Source organism: Hyaena hyaena, unplaced genomic scaffold, assembly GCF_003009895.1.
Source record: "Hyaena hyaena isolate Hyena2069 unplaced genomic scaffold, ASM300989v1 scaffold_31, whole genome shotgun sequence".
NCBI classification, from domain to species: Eukaryota; Metazoa; Chordata; class Mammalia; order Carnivora; family Hyaenidae; genus Hyaena; species Hyaena hyaena.
The window spans coordinates 4,736,015-4,759,895 of NW_024080664.1; the positions used below are offsets into that span (position 1 = coordinate 4,736,015).

Genomic DNA, 23,881 nt, shown 5'->3' on the forward strand with positions numbered 1-23,881 from the left:
AGAGCAGGGGTGGTGACACCGAATGAAGTAGATTGAGTCTTGCACATTTGTTTCTCTGGAGTAAAAGACACTTATGGCTTCTTTTATTATTTCATATTTTGGGAATTTATTTGAAGCATTAAGAAAAGGTACAGGTACAGAGAGCACTGCAGAGTTGGGCGCACACTCCCCCCCTGGGATATTTCAACAAGGTTTCCTGGACCTGTGACGCTACCTGTGGCCTGGAGGGTCAGGGCGGGAGCGAGAGCGAGCGGGGAGGGAGCACAGAGGCTGAGTGGTGGGCTCTCCAGCTCCTGGCACACTCGCAGACCCTCCCTCAGTCCCTCAGACTTACTGTTCTCAACAGTGTTATCCATGTGAAAATAACTTTCCATAGAAACAAAAATAATAATAATGTGTCGTCACGTAAACTCTATTTTTTTAAAAATATTTTTATTTATTTCTAGGAGAGAGAGAGAGAGACAGCGTGAGCAGGGGAGGGTCAGAGAGAGAGGGAGACACAGACTCTGAAACAGGCTCCAGGCTCTGAGCTGGCTGTCAGCACAGAGCCCGATGCGGGGCTCAAACCCACGAACCGCGAGATCATGACCTGAGCGAAAGTCGGATGCTCAACTGACTAAGCCACCCAGACGCCCCATGTAAACTCTATTTTAAAATACGCAATCCTAGAACCGAATATGTCAAAGTAATGGCTTTAAAGAAGGCTCCTGTCAGGTAGCTCTGCTTCAAGAAATGAAAACAGGTGGCTCACTGTTAGATGGGGCCCTACGGAGAAACCGAGAAACGCTGCATGTCTTAAGGAGCTGATGTCATTTCCATGCTCTGGGGAGGAAGCAGTCAGCAAACCGTCTGTATCAAGGGCCAGACAACAAACACCTCAGGCACTGTGGGCCGTATTCTTCTTTTCTGTTGGGTTTCTGTTTATTGGCTTATTTATTTTTACAAAGCTTTAAAAAAGCGATAAGGCTTTGGGCTCACGGGCATGACAGCCGAGCAGGGGCGAGGCAGCACTGCAGGAGAGTCCCTCTCCCCTCCGCCACTGCTTGCCCTGACACTGGCACCTCGTCCACGTTGAGAGCGCTACGCTCCCCCCTCTCTCTGGAGACTCCAGGGCAGGGAGCGTCCCGCGGAAACAGTGCATGTCCCTTGCAGAAACAGTGCATGTCCCTCACTGGAAGGGGCCCAGGAGGCCTGTGTCCAGGCCTGTCCCCGAGAACACCTGCAGCGGCCAGCGCAGGGCGTGGGCTGCACCCAGGCCTGGCGCGGAGCCCACAAAGCGCTGGAGGAGAAGGGCTGCCCTGGGCGCCCCGGGGGTGGGGCCTGCGTGTGTCCCTGTGTGTCGCGGCTGCTCAAGCCGAAGCTGACCCGCAAGGCCCAGGAAGATGCATCTGGAACATTCCGGAACAAGATTAGCTTGCACTGGCCACCGGGGCACAGTCAGGCACCTGCCTGGGCCGGAGAGGACACAGGGCCCCAGACGGCCACACGCCAGGTGTCTCAGGACTACTGAGCAGCAGCACTGCTGAGGGGCCGCGGGGGCCTGGGCATGAGCGGGGCCGCAGCCCTCCATCAGCACGTCCATCAGTTCCAGCCCCCGAGCCTGTCCCCACGTCCCTCTCCAAAGCCAGGCTCCAGTCACGGCCCATCAGGAGCCTGGGGTGCTGCCTCCCCGACTCCCTCCAGAATGCTCCCGCATCAGCCATTCCTCAGGAGGGCCTGCAGGGGGAGACGCCACAGGGCATCCGCCCTGACCCACTGCCAGGCTACGCAGGACCCCCCCACCGGGCTCTGACAGTCCCTCCCTGTGTCCCCCGCTCTCGGCCGGGCGCTGAGCCTCCCTCCTCCAGGCAGCCCGAAGCCGCACCCCTCGTCCTGCGGCTCGGAGGCAAGGACACCCCGCGAGACAGGCTGCGTGCCGAGCCCCGTTCCGTGCTCTCCACACCATCAAGGGACTCAAGCGGCCCTCAAAGAGCAAGCGCTGTTTTCTTCTGTTTGTGAGGTTATTTTTTAAAGCAAAACGCTTTAAAAAAAAAAAATGGGACTCAGAAAAGGGTAACAAGGGCCGGCTTCACACGGGGCTTGGTGGGGCCACGTGACCAGAAGGGAAGCCGCTTCCAGACCCAGGACAGGCGTCGCCTGCTCACCACACCTCCTACTCTTCCTGCCTCAGAGTCTCCCAACACACCACCTCCAGGAAGCCGGCCAGCATGGATACACCACCACGCGGAGGTACAATCTGCTTTCTGCTTCTGGCCTGGCTCAGTCATCCGTGAACTCCCATCCACCATACAAAACTGTCATCTTTAGTGGGTCACTGGTAGCTTGTACACGTGCACGCGTGTGGACACACCCCACGGGCCGGTCCTTCTCAGAGTACGGGGAGGTTCCTGCTGTGCTCCACCCTCAGGCTGGAGGTGCCTGACTCCTCAGGAGCATGTGACCCGGAGGGGAGTTCAAGGGCACTTTCTTTATACAGCAGGTTCCCCAGGGAATTCTTTCTGGCACTTGGCCCACCCACCGCTGCAAACTTTTATCTCCCTCTCCCTCCCACCAAGTCTTACCCCCGGAGCTGGCCAGGACCCCAGAGGGGAACTCACACTTGGAGCCGGAAGTGCAAACACGTGTGGTCAGACAGGATGTCACATGTTCTGCAGATGACGTTGACCTTGTTGACCTTGACTGCTCCATCTCTAATGAGCCACAACTGAAACGTGAGCTCCATACTTTCAAATTCACACCCAGCCTCCTCTGGGATGTTAATCTCTCCACCTTGACCCCTGGCCACGCAGGGAGCGTCTCTCAGCCCCTGTTCCCTCCTCTCTGGCCCAGACATGGCATGTCCCTCACCCTCCTCTCTTCCGTTTGCCCCTAGGCTGGCCTCAGCCCAGGATTTCTCCCTCTCTGCACTACCTCCCCCAGAAAGCCTCTCAACCCCGACGGTCAGATTGCCCTCGCTGAGGAACGGTTACAAGTGCGTGAGCTCTCCCACCTCCCAGGACCCGGGAAACAGATGGAGGGGGAAGGAGAGGTGGTGAGTTGAGGACATTGCGGGGGGGGGGGGGGGGGGGGGAGGGGTGGGGGGGAGCAGGGGCGGGGGGGGGGGGGGGGGGGGGGGGGGGGGGGGGGGGGGGGGGGGGGGGGGGGGGGGGGGGGGGGAGGACAGAAAAAAAGGGTTCTGAGAGCGGATGCTTGAAGATCCGATCAAATGCCTAACATTACAAAGTTTTCTGCCCTTGAAAATCAAGAAGGAAACGCAATGCCTGAGAAGCCCCAGGTCCACAGCCAAAGCAACACCGCAGGAGTGACAGAGATTCACCAGGGGCAGCTCTGGGGCGAGAACAGCAGTGCCCGGGGCACCTCCAGGGCACCTGGCTGTCAGCCTGCAAACCCAGACTCCAGATCCGTGAGTCTGGGAGGAAGAGCTACGGGCCAGATCGGTCACAACACAGGAAAACTACGGGACCCCCAGCAAGGCAGCCAGAGGCACGCCCGAGCCCCTGCTGGAGCCACAGAAACAATTCACTACCCCCCCCAACACTAAGGGTCCTGTGGTCACCAGGCCACCCACGAACTGCTTGCCACCAATGGGGAGGAGACCTAGTCGAGCACAAAGCCCACGGGAGCAAGAAGTGGGAGGGACCAGAACATCTGCCTAGAGGACAAGAATCTGGGCCCAAGACAGGCAGCAAGGGAGCTGAGTGAAGGCACCTGATGGGGGAAGGGGTCAGCTCTGACGGACCCAGTGACCGCGTTCTCATTTCCAATACAAAGGTCACGCATTTAAAGCTTTAGGAAAACACCTTTGGTGTTAATGGTTCCGTAGGAAAAAATCATCTGCAACTGCAAGGGTGAACCTTTCTGAGCCCTCCTCGCCTCTTCCCTGGTAAGGAAACGGTTTTGTGATAACGTGTGGTGTCAGGAGGGGTCTCAGGAAGGCAGAGGCTGTGTGGACAGACAGCACACACCGGCCTGCGTGGGGCCCCGAGTCCAGGGGCGGGGGTGAGCCTCGCGGCTGGGGCCCTGGGGCCCGTCCCGGCAGAAGCCAGCACGCGCCCTCCCGGGAGCTCAGGGAATACAGCTCTTCGTCCAGAAGGCCCTCCTCTCTCTCTAGAAGGAGCACAGTTTCTTGATGAATTAATCACAACGTGGGAAGATGTGTTCTGAGTTCCAGATGACCAACTCTAGACACAATTTGATCTGCCAAGGTTCTCAAGGCCAAAACCACGATGACCTCATTTTTTTATATTTACTTATTTTTGAGAGAGAGAGAGAGCGTGCGCGAGCAGGGGAGGGGCGGAGACAGAAAGGGAGACAGAATCTGAAGCAGCTCCAGGCTCTGAGCTGTCAGCACAGAGCCCGACGTGGGGCTCGAACTCAGGCACGTGAGATCATGACCTGAGCTGAAGTCGGACGCTCACCGACTGAGCCCCCCAGGCACCCCCCCTCTTTATTCTTACTTTACAGCTTTCTCTTCCATGTAGAATATGCTTCTCTTTTACTGTTTCTTGGTGGCTCTACTAGGAATTTTAGTAGCCTTCACCTACTCTGGACATCACCTGAGCCTCCGTGTGTGCTCACTGGGAGAGGACAGAGTTAACGGACTACACTGCGGACGGAAGAAAGGAGAGCTCAGTGACATTTCCGCGGTCAGAGGCTGGTCTGAACCCATCAGGGAAGTGAAAGATCAGACTATTAAACCAACCTACCAGATGGCTGCTCGTAATCTTAAGGTTTACAGATAACCCTCGTTAAAAAATTATCAAGGGGGCGCCTGGGTGGCTTAGTCGGTTAAGCGTCCGACTTTCGCTTAGGTCATGATCTCGCGGTTCATGGGTTCGAGCCCCGCGTCGGGCTCTGTGCTGACTGCCAGCTCAGAGCCTGGAGCCTGTTTCAGTCTGTGACTCCCTCTCTCTCTGACCCTCCCCTGCTCATGCTGTCTCTCTCTCTCTCTCCTAGAAATTAAAAAAAAAAAAAAAATTATCAGGGACACATAACCACTTGGTTATGGGTAACATGGTAAAATTATGTTGAAAACATTTAAGTGGCTAGATTTCAAAACGACTCAACTTTTATTAGAGTTTACAGATTTTTTTCACTGGAACGTTAAACAGCACAAAAGGACGTGTTTAGAAATAAGCCCTAACATCTGTTGAGCGGTGGTAGCTGACAAAAATGTTTCTTACGTTTATTCGATTTGGAAAGGGTTCTGGGGGTGGCCAGCCTAAATGCATCTCATGTGTCCCAGAAAATATGGCTAAGTGTTTCCCACATGGTTTGTGTCTAAGCAACTAAGTAAACATTCATTAAAAAAAATATTTCCGACGCATGTGCTCCTGAGAACAGATCTGCTGCCCTGAGACCGACGCAGGCAGGGTCCTGTGTCAGGACTAGGGGAGGGGCAGCCGGCTCGAAGGGACCTCGCCGCCAGTACGTGCCCGCCGCAGGGGGCGGGGGCCACAGAGCTGTCCGCCCGCACGTGACATCCACAACTAGGGACGGGCACCCCGGTACCTTCTGCCCCGTTTCATTCCAGTACTTCCTTGAAAACTTAGCTAAGAGCCATTAATTTTATAATCACAGGAAGGAGGGTCCGTGGCCATTCTTAAGCCTGTCTCCAGTGACCTTAAAACCTTCCACTCAAACCACCGGGCTGCTGAGTCCCGTCTTAGCTCGTGGGCCCATCCCCTGCACCCCCCCAAGAAGGCGGCTCTGGGTGTGAGCGGCCCCGGGCTCTGGGCGCTTCCGCACAGCCGTCCGCACAGCTCAGCAGGGTCCACAGCATGAGGGGGAAGAACTGAGGGGTGTCCCGGACACCAGGTCTCAGGGCAGTGGTCCCATTCTAAAGCTCAGTCTCTCCAGACGCCGTAGCCCACAGCCTCCCAGCCTGCACGGGGTGCAGGGGCTCAGGGCAGGTCCACGCTGTCAAATTCCCACTGGACACTGGACAGCCTGGTTTCCGTTCCTCTTTCGTTTTCTTAGTTTCAAAGGGAGAGAGTTAAACGCCGCATGGCGGTCACGGGGGTCTGTGGTGGGGAGGGGGGAGTGCACTGTGAATGCGAAGCACATACACGCGGTGGAAACTCCAATTACAAGCCCAAAACATCATTCACAATTCTAATTAGCGGCTATTAATAGGGCATCGATAGCAAAGGGGTAATTTTCATCTGCTTCCTTTTACTGAAGGTGAATGGCAGCCGTGAAATTCCCATCAGAGGGGTGAAGGTCACACGCGCACTCATCTCATCCGTGAGGGAGCCAGCAGCGAGGCCTCCCCGGAAGAGCCAGGGTCCCGCCTCACTCCTCCCGCCGCCAGGAGGGGGCAGGCAACACGGTGCCGCCTGCAGCTTCTGCTTGCACACTGCGTGTGTGCAACACAGGGAGCGCCAGGCGTGGGACGGATTCCAGCCACAAGAGAGATGGTCAAGCCCTGGCCCCGACGCCTGTGTGTGGCTTCATCTAGATCTTGGCAGGTGCGATGAAGAGGAGGTCAGACCAGAGAACGGGAGGCGACCCTACACCCAGGGACCAGCGCCCCCACGAGAAGAGGGAAATCTGGACACAGAGACAAGGACACGGGAAGAATGTCGCACGGCAGGGACAGAGATGGCAGTGATCAGTCTCCAAGCCAAGGGGCGCCGAGAGCTGTCAGCAGCTGCGGCACAGAACAGACTCGTGCTCAGAGCCTTCCAGAAAGAACCAACCACACCAACACCTTCATCTCAGGCTTCTGGCTGCAGAGCTGTGACAATGAAGTTCTGCTGATTTAAGCCACTCGGTTTGTAGTCATTTGTTGTGGCGGCCTTAGGACTCTCACTCACACACACACACACCCCACACACGCACATAGGCACATGCACGGCTGACCGGATATTTGCCTGCACAAAATTTTACTCCTCGGATTACTCTGATGGACTCGCGGGCGCCCCGGGGAGGTGCCCACTTTTGCTTGCTAACTTCCTAGTTAAAAAACCCCACATAATATTGAAATCCATCCCTCATTTAAACTGCATCTTTAAAATTACTAAAATCGCGTCGACTCTCCTTCCTACGAGGGTAAAATATCAGCGAGGACGAATCACACAGATGGGAGATGCAATCACAACCGATCTGATGCAAAGTACGTTCCGGCAAAAGTCTGGGGTCATCCCGCACCAGAGCGTTAGGGACGGAGGACTCGTCCCTTCCCCGCCTCACACCGCCTGCCACCTACGGGTCCCGTCATGGGTCAGAGCAACGCCGAAGGACACTCACACGCCCATTAAGTCAAGGGACGGCCAGGGGAGGGCAGGAGGGCGCCAGGTGCGCGGCAGCCCTCAGAGCCCGGCAGCAGCAAGCCTCCCGCCTGAAGTCACTGCCGCGTGCGACCAGTCACTACAGCTGGTCACCAGCGGCCGCGAGAGGAAGAGGAGGACAAATCAGCCGCGGGCGGGCCGCGTGGCTCCCTCCACGGGCACCGCCCCAGCGTGGCGCTGGAGATGCCCGTCACCCGCTAGCTGCCCGAGAACCTGACCTTCAGTCTCCGTGAGCTGCCGCAGGTGGGGCCAAGCTACAATCGGCTTCACCTGCCGCCGGCACACGCAGGACAGGGTCCCTTCACTGGACACGCTCCGCAAACCTGGGCAACGACTCGGTACATCCTGACTCCAGAACGTTCTGGATGTGAAGCTTCTCGATGAAGCAGGTACAGGCCCCCGGTGTTACCACACTCAACAAGAACTGTAATCACTGTCTAGGCATGGGCTCCCTGGCGGTGACAAACCCAGGCTCTCCTGGTCCCTGTCCTTCCAGAAATAACCCGATTCTCCTGCTGTCCCGAACTCGGCCAGGCACGTGGACAGGAAGTGGGGGTCGGCTCCCTGTGTGAGTGGCAGGGTCGTGGCCCCCAGGACGGCACGTGCGGGCAGCCCCTGGAGGACAGAGATTCACTGCGGCCTCCGGGGTTCCCGGCACAGGGCGGCACCTGGCCCCAGTTCCTTCTGCGGCCAGACGCCCGGACGCATGTCCCTAGGGCGCACGTGGCAGCCCCTGCCGTGACCCGGGGCCGCGTGAGAACACAGGTGGGCATACTGAGCCCTGCAAGTCGAGGGAGAACATCACTGAGAGTCCTTCCCCTGGTTCAAGAGGCCCTGGACACAGGCCCCACTGGAGGAAGGGAGGGGGAGGGGCGTCACGGTGGGGACAGGCATGCCCTCGCTGCAGCCACTCACGCCCCTACCCTTTGAAATCACGCATTTTTAAAACTGTATGTGACGCTATGAAATTTCAGTAGAATAAAATGTGTGAAAGCAGTGCGTTCATTAGAGACCACGGTTTAAGTCACCCCGCTGGGTACAATTTTTACTACTTCTGAAGCAGGAACATTCAAGGAAAATGCCTTTATGCTCAACAAAATGTAAAGGCTCCCGGCAAAGAAACCACAGCTCCAAATGCGATGGAAATAGCAAGTGGGGAAGCAGAAGAAGCCACAGAAATCACAGAAGCGCGCCGCGTGGGGACGGGAACAGCGTCCTCGGCTCCGGGCCTCCCACACTGACCACACCGGACGCCGAGCCCGACGCCAGAGCGCCGGCGGCACGACCAGGGCCCGCACCAGGTCACCGGCGGCCCCGGCGGAAACCGGAGCATCTAAGGAGAGTGCAGGCAGATGTAGCGGAGCAGGGGACCGTGTGAGTTCAGGCCAGCCAGTCCCTCAGCACTGGGGCCACTGACCCACACGCCGCCTAACCCGGTGAGAAGGCAGAAAGCCCGAGAATGATGTTCCTACTCTCCACGTGGAATCAAAACGACTAAATTCCACGCTCAGAAACCAAGGAACAAATTCAACACCAGCACAGAGCAGAGCAGACCCCAGGGAAGAAGCCAGAAAGACCTGGATCCTTCTGTCCTTGCCCACACACGCCCCCCCGAACCCCGTCTCCAAACCATGCCGTTTTCTAGCATGTGCTAGAAATGTCCTCCATCAGACAGCCGCCCTGCTTCCCTCCTATCCCCACCCGGGAGCCTAGATAACCCACCGCCCTAAGCCCCCCTCTCCCCGTGGACAACGGAAAAGCGGGCCTTTCCCTGAGGTGACCACCACGAGGCTGTGACAATGGGGTGGCGGAATTCTGCACAGTGACAGCAGAGCCCCGAAGGGCCCACAATGCCAGCCTTCCGGACTTTTCTGAATGGTTACGGACGAGAGTTAAATGCTAGAACAGGTGTTACAGGAAACACGGAAGCTACTCCTAAGAAGACATCTAAGGGACAAAACAGGGTGAAATGTTCAACTGAAATCAAAGGATGAAATGAAACAAAATCGGGTGACACACAGAACGAGGAGGGAAGGGAACACTACAGTGTGAAGTTGGGTCTCTCCTCTCTCTTCCAACAACACAAGTTCTGCCATGAAGAAAATGTATAGTTACCTGCATCCATATCTGCAAAGAATGGAACAGCCAGTAAGAAAAAGAAGGAACCAGAAATTCAGTGTCTCAGAGTTGGATTTTAAAAGGTTACACGGAGAGAAAATACAACTCAGAAAACTACCTGTGAACTCTACGTGCGTTAAAGAACACAGGGGTTCTGTGGCTTCCTGTCACTGCACTGCCTTAACTCTACTTAAAGCAAAAAATAAAACATGAACATGTTAACTCAAGAAGCAAAAGCCTAATGGCAAAAGAAATCTCTTGCTCTCATGCAAAATGATTCTTCAATGTTTAGAATACACTATATGGGGGAAACATACTCAGATGTGCGGTGGTGGTACCCATCTGTGACTACGTAACAGTCCGTACGAATTGCGTACAGACTTAGTATCCGGAACAGACAAATGTCCGAGTCACGTTTAAAGGGGTGACCCTGGATTAACATTGGAAACGCCAGGACTGTTGGATAGGAAATAAATTCAACAGCACTTCACGGCTCTACTTTTACTGCTCCAAGCGCCAGAGGCAGTATCATCAGCGGCTAAAAATACTGCAGAGGAAACAACATACCTAAGGATTTTCACTGCCTGGTATTTTATTCTTTCTCAAAACGAGTGTGTCACAGTCACGACTTAGAGTGCGCTACAGGAAGCTGCCGTAGGCTAAAGGCTCCCGGGCCCGGCGGGCCCGCCACACAGCATACCTTCGGGAGACTCCTCCTGGACGTAAGTGCCGGTCAGATACCGGTGCACCAGGGCCGACTTGCCGCTGGCCAGGTTACCCACGATTCCCTGAAACAAAGAATCAGACGACTGTTCAGTATTATTACACCACTCACCTCATCGATCCGCAAACGGGGCTGTGTGTGTGTGTGTGTGTGAAAACGTACAGTAAGTCTAGGCGTGACCACCAGCAAGCTGGCGGCCGGAGGGCCCGAACCTGGCTCACTGAATTCTCCTCCGGAAGAGGAAGGGACTCCGAGGCCCTCGATTCCCACCTCCCGCTCCAGGCAGCCTCGCCGGCTCGGAGAGCGTCAGCACCATCGGGACCCACGGACAGCGGCGTTCTTCAGGGCGCCGCGTGCAGCGTGCCCACCAGGGGAGCGTACGCCGAGTCGGCCCCCCGCCACCGACTGTGCACCCTCACCGGCCTCAGCAGGGTTCGCAGCGTCAAATGGGGCATGGCGCAGCACAGAATGAAATGGGACTGGGGAGGGTATTCTGGTACATTCCGCCAAGACTCTGGGGTTGCTTCTGGAACCAGACCAGCTGAGAAACATCGAGAAAGAGCTGTGGGGAGGGACCGGAGGGGCTCAGCCCATGGTCAAGGCCACAGAGGGGTCTGGACCAGGTTAAAAATGCCCATCAAGAAATCAGGAGGGGCCGTGGCTCTGGCAGGGAGCTGGTGGAGGTGGAGTAAAACACAGGAACCCGGCGGGAAGCGTGGCCCGTAGGATACCTCCTTCAGGAAGAGGCCCCTGCTGGCACAGCCAAGATATGTGGACTTGAGGGCGGCGGCGGCCCGTTGGGAGGGCGTCCCTTGGCCTGTGCTGGGGACCTCACTTCCTCTGCCTTCTCTGCAAGCTGCCCGTCAACACCCCCCTCCTGTACCCGTATCTTCCCCACCAGAACTTTCCTCTCTGCCTTTAAGCACGCCCACATCAATTCTTTAAGAAACACAAAACTGAGCCCTGACTCCGGACGCAGGTGACCTCCTATGAGAGCCAGCCTCCCCTTTCCCACCAGGGCCGGGCTCCCTCCCGCCTGGTCCCACCTGCAACCCTCAGGATCTCAGGTGCTGATCCAGGAGCCGCGAGGAGGCTGGCCCCGAGGTCCCTGGCCCCGAGGTCCCTGGCCCCGAGGTCCGCGACGGCCTCGTTGCTAAAAGCGCTAGGCCTCCCCGCGCTCCTGACCCGTCGCTGGAAGCCCCAGACCAGGTGCACTTTCTTCAAACCTCCTGCCCTGAGCCTCCTCCTGGGATTCCCTCTCGGCCCACGTGAGCGCCTTCCAGATCTCCTGGCTGCTTCTAGACCCTGGGCTCTCGCGCCCCCCCCCGTGTGGCTGGCCACGCCCCTCCCGCCCTCAGTACCCGCTGCTCCCCAGTGCCGTTCTCCAAGCCCCAGTCACGCAAGTGCTCCACGTGCGCCCCTGCACGTGCAGATGGCACGCTCTACCCCCACCCCCGCTGGCTGGTCGCCCTGTGTGGCCCCACCCCACCCGGCCTCCCACACTGGAAATGTGGAAACCATCCAGGATTCCCATGCCCGCCCGCCCCCCCCCCCCCGTGCTCCTGAGGGCTTCCCCACTCACACCGGGTCACGGGGGCAGACGCTAGCTGCCTCCCTGCCTCCAGGCTGCCCTCTGCACCGGGAGCACCAGCGAGGCTCCTGGAAGCCGCCTCCTGCACTATTCCTGCTCTCTGCTCGGCAAGCACGTCGGAGGTCACCTCCCCCGAGAAGCCTTCCTAAAGCACAGCCTCCACCAGGCACCTCTCCTCAGAGCCCCCATAGGGGCCTCCTCACAACACCGTCCGGTGACCTGGTTTTACCAGCATCGCTCTATGGGTCTGACAGGAGGTGCTGACAACCCCGAAGCGCAGGGTGTGGGGGCTCGGCCCCTGGGTCCCGGCGCTGCTCCCGGCCCGGGAGGCTCCCGACAGCACCCGCTGTGTAAACGGGCCAATAAGTGGAGGAGTGCACGGCTCCAGCACCAGCACCAACAGAGATGCCTGGTCGCTAGGGCACAGGGCCAGGCGGCGCGGGCAGAGCCGGAATAAAGATGTTTCCCTCTCCGACGTGACTCACGGCCTCCCTTCCACCTGGGGCCTCTCTAATCCGCGAATACCTACCTATTAATTATTCGTTTGCTCAAGGGCACCTGCTGTTTGCCAGCTTCCTGTGGAGAAATTCCAAACCAGTGTGTGCAGCAAAATTAAATCTTTAATTAAGATTCGAGTTTCTCCTTCCTGAGGAGGAAAACGCTCAAAATCAAACCCCGCTCGGTGTGCGCTTCCCGCACGTGGTCTACTCCTTCCTCCTCGCGCACCAAGCCTTGCGGAGAACGCGCTTCCCCTGCAGGAGGAGAAGGCCCGTCCTGGGGTGCGGGGCGGGGGGGGGAGGCCAAGGGCCGTCCCAGAGACCTTCCGCTGGCGCCCCAGGGGCCGTGTGTAAACTTGAACAGCTGCAGAAACGAACAGCGGGCCGTGAGGCGGAAATAAAATAGGACACGGGGACGGACACGCCCTCTAGGCTGTGACGATCCTTCAGGTTCCACAACGGCTTCTAGATAGAAGGACGAGAGCCCCCCCTCGTCTACGGGCTTCGTGCGGAGCAGCTCGGGAGCACGGGTGAGGTGTCCGGAAGACGACCGACGGCCTCCCCTGGGCCAGACGCCGTCACTGCACCGCGGGGCCTGCCCCGCTGTCGGGGCCCCCGTTACTCAAGGGCAAAGAGCACGGTGTCCGTTTAGACGGTCTCTCGGGCATCCCAACCTCACCGCTTACCTGCTACACTTAGCGCAGTTCTGCTGGAAAGGAAATCAAGGCTGTCAGTAAAAATCCCAGCGGGGAATCCAATGGAAACCCATGAGAGGGCGTGACAAGTGGCTAAGGCCCCCTCTGCGGGCGGGACGTGAGCAGGGAGCACCCACAGCCTGCCGCGCGGGATGGCGAGCGGCGTCCGGCTCCAAGGGCAACCGGTCATTGGTTGTCCACGCAGAAGACGACTCGGGAGAACACGAGGCTTGGCACCACCTCGCCTGCAAAGGAGGCAAACACGGAGATTCTTTCCTCTGACAGGTTCCAGAAGATTTATTGCGAAACAGCACATAAAGAGTCCATTTGAGGCTTGCGATTATGTCATTGAGCTGCTGCGTTTGTGACACAGAAGTCAGGGATCCCGGAGGCGATGACCTAAGGGGCCACCTGCCTCGGGGGTGTCGTGCGAGGGCGCAGAACAACGGCCGCCCTATGGACGCACAGGGGCTGCCTCTGAACAAAGGAGCACTTTCTGGAGACGCGGAGAAATCCTGGGCACAGAAGGGCCCTGCCAAGGACAGGCCGCCTGGCCATGCTGACCGGAGCAGGGCCTTCCCGCCGGGGTCTGTCCGTCCGCACTCAGGGCAGGACAAAGAGAACTTCTTCCGCCTGAATGCAGAGGCCCGGTGCCTCATCTGGGGACGCGGTCAACCTTCAGCACGTTCCGGAAAGCCTCAGAACGGTCACACTCGGGGAGCGCGGGTCCATGCTGCCTCCTAACGTGCCCCTCTTCCGCACCTCTGGTCATTCACTCCAGGAAATTACATGTCTTTGAAATACCAGCGAAAACCAGTTTTTAGGAGCATCCTCAATTATGGGCTGGTACGAACATGTTGGCTCCGGCACAACACCCCCGAACTCCGCAAATCAGACAGGTCAATACCCGAGGATCACAGTCGGACTGTAATCCTGTCCGGGGGACCCGTCGGCCTCACGCCGCTCCGTGGGGTTAAGTTGATTTAATGTCGATGGAAAGTCCGATTTCAGCTCGTCCGTCCACGGGCCACCCTGCAAGCACTCAGGGGCCACATGGGGCAGGCAGCCGCGGCCGGGCAGCAAGACAGAGGAGGGGCCCGCTGGACAGGAAGAGCAAGCCACGGGTTCAAATCCCAGCACCGCCCCCTGCTGGTGGCGTGCGGCTCGGGAACTCTCAGGACTTGAGGGTGTTTCCTTGTCTTGATGGGGGGAGAACAGTACCGAGTCGTGGGCAGCAGGCAGGTGACAGCAAGACGCAGGTGAGGCCCACACCGCACGGCCGGCACAGAGCGAGCGCCTCCCGCGCGGCCCGTGTCACCGTCCCCACGGCGAGGTTCCTGTCGCTGCACCCTGGTCGTGGAACATGCAGGTGCCCGGGGCTGTTTCGTGGGGCTGAGGGCGTCTCTGCAACGTGCATCTCCCCCCAGACCTCCAGCCCCAGTGCGGCCAACTCTGCAGTACTCACTCGACCAGCGCCTCCTGACCGTGCCCGCGGGGAATCCTGTGCCAGGCTACAGAACGCGAGGCAGGACCCCGGCTTCGGGAAGGGGTGCGGGGCCGGCAGACCCATCGCCTCCCCCCAGGAAGGAAACCTGCCGGCAGGTGCTTGCAAATAAAGGTCAGAGCTGTGGCGGGGACGGGTGTCCCCCATCCAAGACAGCCAGCGGTGGCAGCGGGGACGGGCATGTCGGACACGACAGGCGGGCACGCAGATCTCAGCAAGCTTCCCACGTCACCCTTTACCTCTCAGGTTTAAACATGTGTTTCTCCTGGTGACAAGTCACATCTATACTCTCTTCTGGGTCCAGCACGTTCCTTGTGGGCCCAGTCTCTTCATCTCAGAAGCGAGACACGTGCAGGATCGGGCCCCTGCCCTGGGTCACCCGCGAAGCACTACTGAGGCTGGGCCTGTGGTGTCCGGGGGGGTCGCTGGCAGCCAGACTGGAGCCAACAGCAGCACAGAGCCCGGATGGAGGGCACAGGGAGGGAGGGGCTGAGCGCAAGGGGCCAGGACGGACAGAGAAGCCTGTGCCCAGGCCGCCCGTCCTTGGCAGGAATGAGCCAGAAGGGCCTGTCTGCCTGCATTCTACCGTCAGGGCCACCGCTGGGGGGTTCAAAGCAGACGCCCAGGCCACACACCTGTACACACATATACACACCACAACACACACACATTTATGCGTAGAAACATATATATACATACACACACACACACAGCACACATAAATACACACAGGCATATGCAGATCTACACACACACACACACACACACACACACACACCCTGGGCAAATACACACACATCTATGTATATAAACATACACACACAGAGCACACAAATTACACGCACATACACATAAGTATATATGCATATATACAGATACGTATCCTTACACGTATGTAAGTACACGAACATGTGCATACACACACACGCGTGCACACACACACACACAGATACTTCTCCTCAATGCTATTTACATTATGACAAAGAACATGACTATTTAAAGGTTATACTGGTCCCTTCCCCCCGTCCTAACGTGGAGAACATGGTGTACATGTGCTCAAAGGTGCGGTTGCAAAGCACCAAATCACTTTTTACGTACAGCCATTTGAAGCTTTAAATGATCTCACTGAAAGAATAAAGTTTTTAATAAACACAAAATCTTCTTTTAATTTCATGTCATTACTCTGTCACACAGTAAACGACCAGTGACGTTTTTTAAATGATGAATTCCAAAACTTCACAGAAACCTCCCACGGCATCCTGGCACAGGACAAATGAAGGCCCATCTGTGCGTGTGTGTGTGTGACACTCTCACACATGTGTGCACACGGGCAGGAGAGCCAGGATGATGGGCGGACCGGCGTGGCCACCCCAGGCACGCTCAGGGCTCTGGTCCCAAATGGCCAGCTGCACCTGGCCCTTCCTGGGACGTGCCCAGAAGCATGGCCCCACCCGGGCCCCGGGACAAGCAGGCCCCTCGGGATGCAGGCCTGGGCGTGCCCGCACGCCACGTCCCGCCTCTCACACAGCCCCGCTCTCCTGCGGGTGAGGAAGGATGACCACTGAGGCCAGAAGGTCCACTCACCACTTTGAGCTCCGGAACAGATCGACTTAATGTCCATTCCTGGCTATTCACAAAGGCATCTGCAAAACAGGAGGGAGAGCAGAGTTAGGTGCCACAACCCACTTCAGGGCAGAGTCAAAACACCCCCGACGTGCCACTTCCCCAGCCAGAAAACCACCGGGGATGGTGTAGACCCACATCCTCACGCCATTCCCACCCCCTTCCTATTCCAAGTCTGGGTCTCCTAAACCGCAGTGCACACTCCATCCAACCCCCAGGGGCCCCCAGAGCTTAGTTCTTCTCCACCTCGAACGTCCCTGCCGCCCGAGGCCCCCAGGACCACACTGTCCAGGGGACGAGTTAAGACCCTTCTGATCCTGCTCGTTTCCCATCTGGGAGTCCAAGGAGGCCCCAGGTTTTCCCAGAACTGCCCCTGGAGCCACTCCCGGTCTTTCAGTTGTTCACTAAGATAGTCTCGTCTGAAATCCCACCAACCAAGTCACGCAGAAATGACGGGGCTTGGAAAATCCCACTGTGCATGACACCACGGCCATCCAGACTTCGGAAGGCTCTGAGCTGGGGTTGTGCACCTCCCAACACAGGACACGGCGAAGATCCAGGCATGACTGTAAGATGTGTCCCAGAGACGAGGGGTCCCCAGCCACCACGAGGGCCCCCGCAGAGACCAGTCCCACCCTGGCCAGCACAGCGGGCGGCCATCACGGAGGTCAGGGCAGGTGGGCCCACCCACGGCAGAGGACGCAGATGACCGGGTGCCCCAGCCCCCTGCTCACCATCCCTTAAGGACAAGACTCCACACAGCCTCGCGCACTACGCGCTAATGAACGCAGGGGGTGAGCTCACAAAGACATGGCAACTGTCCCCCCCCACAAGCAGCTGAGGGCCAACACCTCTCATTCCAACTGGGATTCACTTTCTATGTATTTTCCAGAAACTCAGAGAACTTCATCACTGTGTTATGTCCAAGAAGTAGTAAAGTGATTCGCAAAATACCTACAAGTCAAGCAATGCCATCAGTTTCAATAAATGCATGACGTTCTCATCAAACCAGTGCAGGGATGGACGCAAGGGGCATAAGCGTGCGATTCCGCTGGGGATGGGATCACGCAGAGGGACAAGCAACGCGTCTGGAGGGAGCAAGGTGGGCACGATCCACGGTGACACAAAAATGAGGTAGGGGGCCGCCCAAGAAAGCAGACTCTGCCGGCCCTGCGAGATGCTTGGGAGGTGGGACGGCCCGTCACAGAGGCCTCTGTGCTCAGGAGAAGATGGCGGGGTGGACGGGGAGAAGACGGGTGGCCGTAAGCAGACGGGGAAACGCAAGGCGGATGCAGACACATCCGGGAGGCCCGAAACCTCAGCTGGAAGCTGGAAGGGGCCGGGGTTCAAGACGGGAGACCCGGGACCCCAGGGGACCCGAGTGCCTGGCTGGCGGGCAGAGTCGCGGGCAGAGGTGCGTCGGCAGGAACTCAGAAAGAAAGACCTTTGTGAAAACAAGAAGCGCAAGCTGCTTCTGCGCCCCGGTGTAGCCAGCACATCGGGGGCTGACTACTGGGGGCGCACATTAATTGTGCACCTGAACACCCAGTCGCCGGTGACCCAGCAGCCCCTAATGCGCCACAGAGAAGACACAGCTTGCACACAGATGAACAGATGAGCACCGATGGCGTCAGCACGGAGACGGCCCGGGGTGGGCACCGGGCGGACGGCAGCTAACACCTTCCCTGGTGACCGGCATTGTAATCAAGTCGCAAACCACGTCTTTTCCGTCCTCAACTGTGCTCTTGGAAGAACGGGGGATGTGGCCTTATAGGACCTACAGGGTGGCCCCAATGATCCAGGAGAGTCAATGACCGTGACGCTCCCGACATGAACTGTACGCTCCAAGTGTCCCAGCTGTGCCCTGGTCCTGTAACGTGTGAGGAACGCAAGGCTGGGTTGGCAGACTTTGATACTTCCGTATAACGGAACACTAAGGGGCTGGCAAGAACGCACGAAGGCTCAACACGCAGAAATGTAACTGTCCCCAAGCCACGGTGAGTGGGGTGGGGTGTGTGTGTACAAGGGGCACTACAAATACAAGACACACATACAGGCTTGGCCAAGAGTTCCTCCGGTCAACAGCTCCTGACTGAAGGATTGGGAAGCAGGCGGTCTGGGGACAAGAGCAATGAGGAGATGCTCTTGCACGGTTCCCTCTGGAAACCTGTTAACCTTTCTCCCAACTGGCATGTAAAACACGTGTACAATACAGTGTTTAATAGGAACCACAACAATAAGGCAACAGGCATAAAAATGAAACGGAGCAGGATTCCTCAGCGAAGTGCTGATTCTTTATCGCACGGCACCTAAGGTTGTGTTCATCGCGACAAATATTAAGCAGGCTCTAGAAAGGGCTGCCTGGGTGGCTCAGGTGCTGGAGCGCCCAACTCTTCATCAGGGCTCAGGTCATGATCTCACAGTTCGTGAGTTTGAGTCCCATGCTGGGCTCTGCCCTGGCAGCAAGAAGCCTGCTTGGGACTCTCTCTCTGCCCCTCCCCTGCTCGTGTGCACATGCTTTCTCTCTCTCTCTCTCTCAAATAAATAAATAAGGGCGCCTGGGTGGCTCAGTCAGTTAAGTGTCCGAATTTAGCTCAGGTCATGATCTCATGGTTCACGGGTTCGAGCCCCGCATCGGGCTCTGTGCTGACAGCTCGGAGCCTGGAGCTGCTTCGGATTCTGTGTCTCCCTCTCTCTCTGACCCTCCCCTGTTCACATACACTCCTTTTCCCTCGCTCTCACCCTCTCAAAAATAAACATTAAAAAGTATAATTAGATAAGTAAATAAACATTTTTTAAAAGTATGCACTAGAAATTACGCAGGCCCATTGGACAAAGGTCCAGGGCCACGTAAACACTGGGACACAGGTGTGGCACCTCTTTACTTGCAAACACATCCCGGCTCCGATGGGGATTTGTGTTAGTGGCCACCAGATTAAAATAAACGCTTAACTGACAAAAAAAAAAATCTATCATCTTCCATTTAAAATAATTTACAAACTCATCACGGGGGCGCCTGGGTGGCGCAGTCGGTTACGTGTCTGCCCCTTGGTTTCAGCTCAGCCTCATGGTTCCCAAGTTAGAGCCCCGAATCGTGCTCTGTGCTGGCAGTGCAGACCCTGCTTGGAATTCTCTCTCTCTCCCTCTCTCTCTGCCCCTCCCTGGCTCATTCTCTCTCTCTGTCAAAAATAAATAAACTTGGGGTGCCTGGGTGGCTTAGTCAGTTGAGCGTCCGACTTTCGCTTAGGTCATGATCTCGCGGTTCGTGGGTTCGAGCCCCGCGTCGGGCTCTGTGCTGACTGCCAGCTCAGAGCCTGGAGCCTGTTTCGGAGTCTGTGTCTCCCTCTCTCTCTGACCCTCCCCTGCTCACGCTGTCTCTCTCTCCTAGAAATAAATAAAATAAATAAATAAACTTAAAAAATACATAAAAACCGTCATCACTGGTCAGAACAAGGCTGCCTCAGGTGAGGCTAAATGAAAAATAACCAAAGATTTGCAAAGATGAAGATCCCAGGATACGCCTTCACCCTCCTCCCCTGTCAGACCTTTCTGAGGGCTGGGGGCCGTGGGCCCGCCTAGGGGAGCCGGTGCATCTCACGGCCAGCGGGCCAAGAGCAGGCTCGCAGCCCGACTTCCCTTCAAGTGCCCAGGGCAGTGACACTGGAAGAATGAACACGCACTGGAGGCACACCTGTGGGAGTGTGTGTGTGTGTGTGTGTGTGTGTGTGTGTGTTCTCAAGCCAGCTAGGAATCCAAAGTCACGGAAGCTGTGTCTTATTTTTGGAAGAGACCACTGTGTGCCCCACTCAACGCCCCCCCCCTCGATAGGTATTACTAAGAAAATGCATCCTCACACACCGGCTACGGAATTTGAGTTTAAAATAAAACACAGCAGTCACCCCCGACGGGCGGCTCGCAGCCTGCAGGCAACACCAGGGCTCCTTCCGCCACCATCTCTGGGGGCAGCAAGGCCCCCGCTGCTTGGAGCCACGGGCGACCCCAGCACAGTAGGGAGAAAGACGACATGAAATCATTTCTTCCCATTAACGAGGCACCAACTCAAATTACAGGACTGAAATTTAAATATTATTAAAAAGAAACCCTCAAAGAACTCCAAGATGAGGGACCACGAAGTAATGAGGAACTTTTATTTGGAGTAAAAAACCCAAACTACTAGCTTCTCTGGAACAGAACTCTGAAGGACACAGCCCTAGACAGGGGTGGTTATGGAGAGTCACAGGGTGGGGTCCCCAGGACACGGGGGCAGTTACATGAACAGGCAGATAGCCAGTTTCTCAACATCAGGGGGAAACAATGTTTTCAATTAAACAGAAATTCTTCTTTTTTAAAATATTTGCATTTTTGAGAGAGACAGAGACAAAGTGCAAGCAGGGGAGGGGCAGAGAGAGAAGGAGACACAGAATGCGAAGCAGCTCCAGGCTCCAAGCTGTCAGCACAGAGCCTGACGTGGGGCTTAATCTCACGAACTGTGAGATCCTGACCTGAGCTGAAGTCGGACGCTCAACCGATTGAGCCACCCAGGTGCCCCTCAATTAAATAGAAATTTTTAACCTTCCTTATTCTGAGTTGAGAACCAAAATATGTGAACCTGAAGGAAAACACAGCAAATCCCCACTGTCAAAGTGGCACATATCCCCAGGCCATGTCCATGGCGTATTACTCTTTTGATGTTCCAGAAAGTTCCAAATAACTACAGGTGCATGTCAGCAGAGTTCCTTCCCAGCTCAACCTCGTCTGAAGATATACCAAGTCCGGGACACCTCAGACTGAAAATGCTTGGTAACCAGAGGTACACACAGGGTCACGGTCATCGTCCCGAAGCCGTGTGGAGAGGCTGCCCCAGCAGGGCGTCCAAAGGTGAGGTCCCCGGGTTCGGAGAATCCGTGCTCACAAGAGGGGTGCAATTCAAAGTATCTGGGTGACCAATTTAGGAGTGCATTTTGCATGGGGATTTTTGTATTTCGGCTTACCTGTGTTTTTTCACAGTCGACTTTCCTTCATTTTAATCATCTTTTTAAACACGCAACGAAATAAAGGTGAGCGGGGCTGTGCCCGGACTGTCATTCCAAGTTGGCGGAGGCGGCCCGAGGCAGGAGCTGCTCACACTGCAGTGCTTTATCCCCGCTTGGGTCCCCCGCACACCCAGGGTCCTGAACGGAAAGCACGCACACACGCCGCATGGATACGGACGAGACACCGATGGGGAGGGGGTTCAGGGTCAGAGCGGAAAGACCACCGACCCTGGGGCTGCCCGGGCCCCTGCTAAAGACACTCGCCTTCCGCTTCCAGCAGATGCCTCACCGAGAGGGCCCGCTCAGCACCTGCACGGGGGCCAGGGTGGGGGTCCCCACTGCCCGCGCTGCTGCGGCCAGCTCTGCTCAGCGCCCCCTCAACCCCTGTTCTTCCTTCTGAGGGGTGGGCGTGAGTCTGGACTTGCTGGCGCAGTGCCCATGCTGCTGGTGGTCGTACAAACGCCCAGGAGAAAGGCCCTGCCTCCCTCTCCTCCAGGCAGGGCCCCCTGCTCTCGGGAAAGGTGCCCCCGCACCGGTGTCCGGCTGGCTTCCTCCCCCGAGGCGCAGGGCCGGCCAGGTCTGCTGATCTACCAGCTGAGGGTGAAACGAGGGCCTTCCACGAGGCCAAGAGCAGCTCAGATAACTTGGAAATGCAAACAGAAGCCTGCAATCACCTGCCAGAGACAGGAGCCTCCGGCTCTGGGCTGCCCTGTTCTGCTGGCCCCAGGACCAGCCTGCCTCCACGTCCCCCTCGCGGCATCCCTCGATGACATGTGTGCACATGTCCTGTTTGGCTCCGCAAGACACAGGCTGTGCCCTCTCCGAGGGGACGCACGCACGGGCCGGACCGTTTAGTGGGTCTCAGGAAAGAATCTCCCCCTGACATCCCAAAGTCCTGCCTTGTTCCTTTAAGAGACCCCGTGACAGAAGACTCGCGGCTGATTTCAGAGAAAAGCTCCAATCCCCAGAGTACGAGCTGCTCTTCTAAAAAAAGCACTAGAGAAAAGCCAAGGGCCAGAGAGCCTGATCCTTCCAGAACCTCCCCTTCCAGGGCCACCTCCAGCCACACCCTGAGACAAGACTCCGGACCCCAAGGAATGCAAATACCCACAGATGCTGCCAGGTAAGGGGACGGCCCGAAGAGCATCTGGAGCAGGAAGAAACCAAAACCAAAACCATCCAGCTATTTATTTTCATTTTTACTCCAGGAAGAATGGCGAGGGTTCCCTTGCCCAGATTTTCTTGAAATCCGTCCTGACTACTAAACTCCCTTTACTCTCTGCTTGCTGCTAACAGTAACCAAGGAACCCGGCTTTAGGTCTGCCCTCAAAAATATTCATATGCAGAACCACCAATTTAACTGGGGATTTTAAGGCCCTCATTACACTGCACCAAAAATATACGTTCTAGCTTGAAAGCCAGACATGTTCCTTTTTGGAAACCTCTCTGTGCACCAAAGAGCAGGAGCGGACGCACGATGGGGCGCGGATGGGATGTGGGGGCACATGTCGGCATCCCAAGTGCTTCATCAGCTCCCTGCCGCCCATCAGGGCTCACGGATTGATCATCTAACTCTAATGGCAGGAACACACACGAAGAAAGCACCGGGCAAGCAGACGGAAGCACGATAATCCCATATCAGACTTCAGAAAACCTGCTGTCCCCCTTTGTGCCACTGTATTTTGTACCATCACAGCACTGACTCTTCAACGCTCTTGACGTTGAAGGCAAAAATTCAGGTCCTGAAACGGACAGAATTTTGCAAACTGGCTAAGAAATTACGCCTCATCCTTGGGCACTTCCCCCCCGCAACACCTCTGAGTTAATTTACATGTGGGGCATAAGTGAAGACGGCCGCAGACCACATTAACCTTTGGGTTCCAGCAATCCCCAGGAACGCTGGGGGTAAAATCTAAAATCTACCAGCGAAATTACCCCTTCTTTACGTCCCATTTCTGCTGAGCCTGGACCGAGCAGTTGCACTTTGACATCAGAAAAGCACTGAGCTGCAGTGTGACTTCCTGTGGGAAAATGAGCACTCTGTAAGAATAAACACAGGAATCTAAACTTCACATTGAATAATTAAGGACGATCTTCCTAGCATGTCAGGCGGGGGGCGGGGGCTAAAGTCAGATAAAAAAGGGATACGTCTTATTTTCTCCTGGACCTCCTGCCCCATCCCTCCCACTGACACAAATGTCCTCTCACCAGTGACACCCCTGGGAAAGGCTTCTCAGGAGCCCAGAAATGATGAGTAAAAAGCACATCTTCTTTACAACGTGCAATTACTTTTCTTTGTGATACAGGCAAACAATGCAATTTTTCCATCAGAGCTAATTTGGTTTGGAGACAAATGATTTCAGTAATTAAAAAAAAAACAAAAAACCTGGGGCGCGTGGGTGGCTCAGTCGGTTAAGCATTTGACTTCAACTCAGGTCATGATCTCACAGTTCGTGAGTTCCAGCCCCGCGCCGGGCTCTGTGCTGACAGCTCAGAGCCTGGAGCCTGCTTGGAATTCTGTGTGTCCCTCTGTCTCTGCCCCTCCCCTGCTCACGCTCGCTCTCTCTCAAAAATAAACAAATATTAAAAAAAAAAAAAAAAACCTTAGAAGAACATTGCTCAGAGTACACATGCCTTTCCCACTGTCCATCAACCCTGTACATCCATAGTGAACAAAGCACACAGAGAAAACAAAACACAGCATTTCACTCGTGTTTTACAATTGATCATGTGATGTTGACGACCATGTCCTGAGCACCTGCTATGATCCAGGCTCATGAAACAGCGCAGCGGACTGAGGGTAG

The 23,881-nt window shown here is 56.3% G+C and overlaps 1 protein-coding gene across 4 annotated transcripts in view; it reads right to left on the minus strand.

Annotated features, from left to right (window-relative positions):
* AGAP1 (ArfGAP with GTPase domain, ankyrin repeat and PH domain 1) overlaps positions 1-23,881 on the minus strand; it is a 538,356-nt gene that overhangs the window by 333,953 nt on the left and 180,522 nt on the right. For 2 of the 4 annotated variants that reach the window (XM_039228589.1, XM_039228587.1), the window contains exons 2-4: positions 16,006-16,064; positions 10,111-10,198; positions 9,408-9,419 (exon numbers count right to left, since the gene is read on the minus strand). In XM_039228589.1, the coding sequence (XP_039084520.1) occupies positions 9,408-9,419; positions 10,111-10,198; positions 16,006-16,064 (159 nt within the window). The remainder of the gene's footprint in view (positions 1-9,407; positions 9,420-10,110; positions 10,199-16,005; positions 16,065-23,881) is intronic. The other 2 variants (XM_039228590.1, XM_039228588.1) reach the window with 1 other exon arrangement.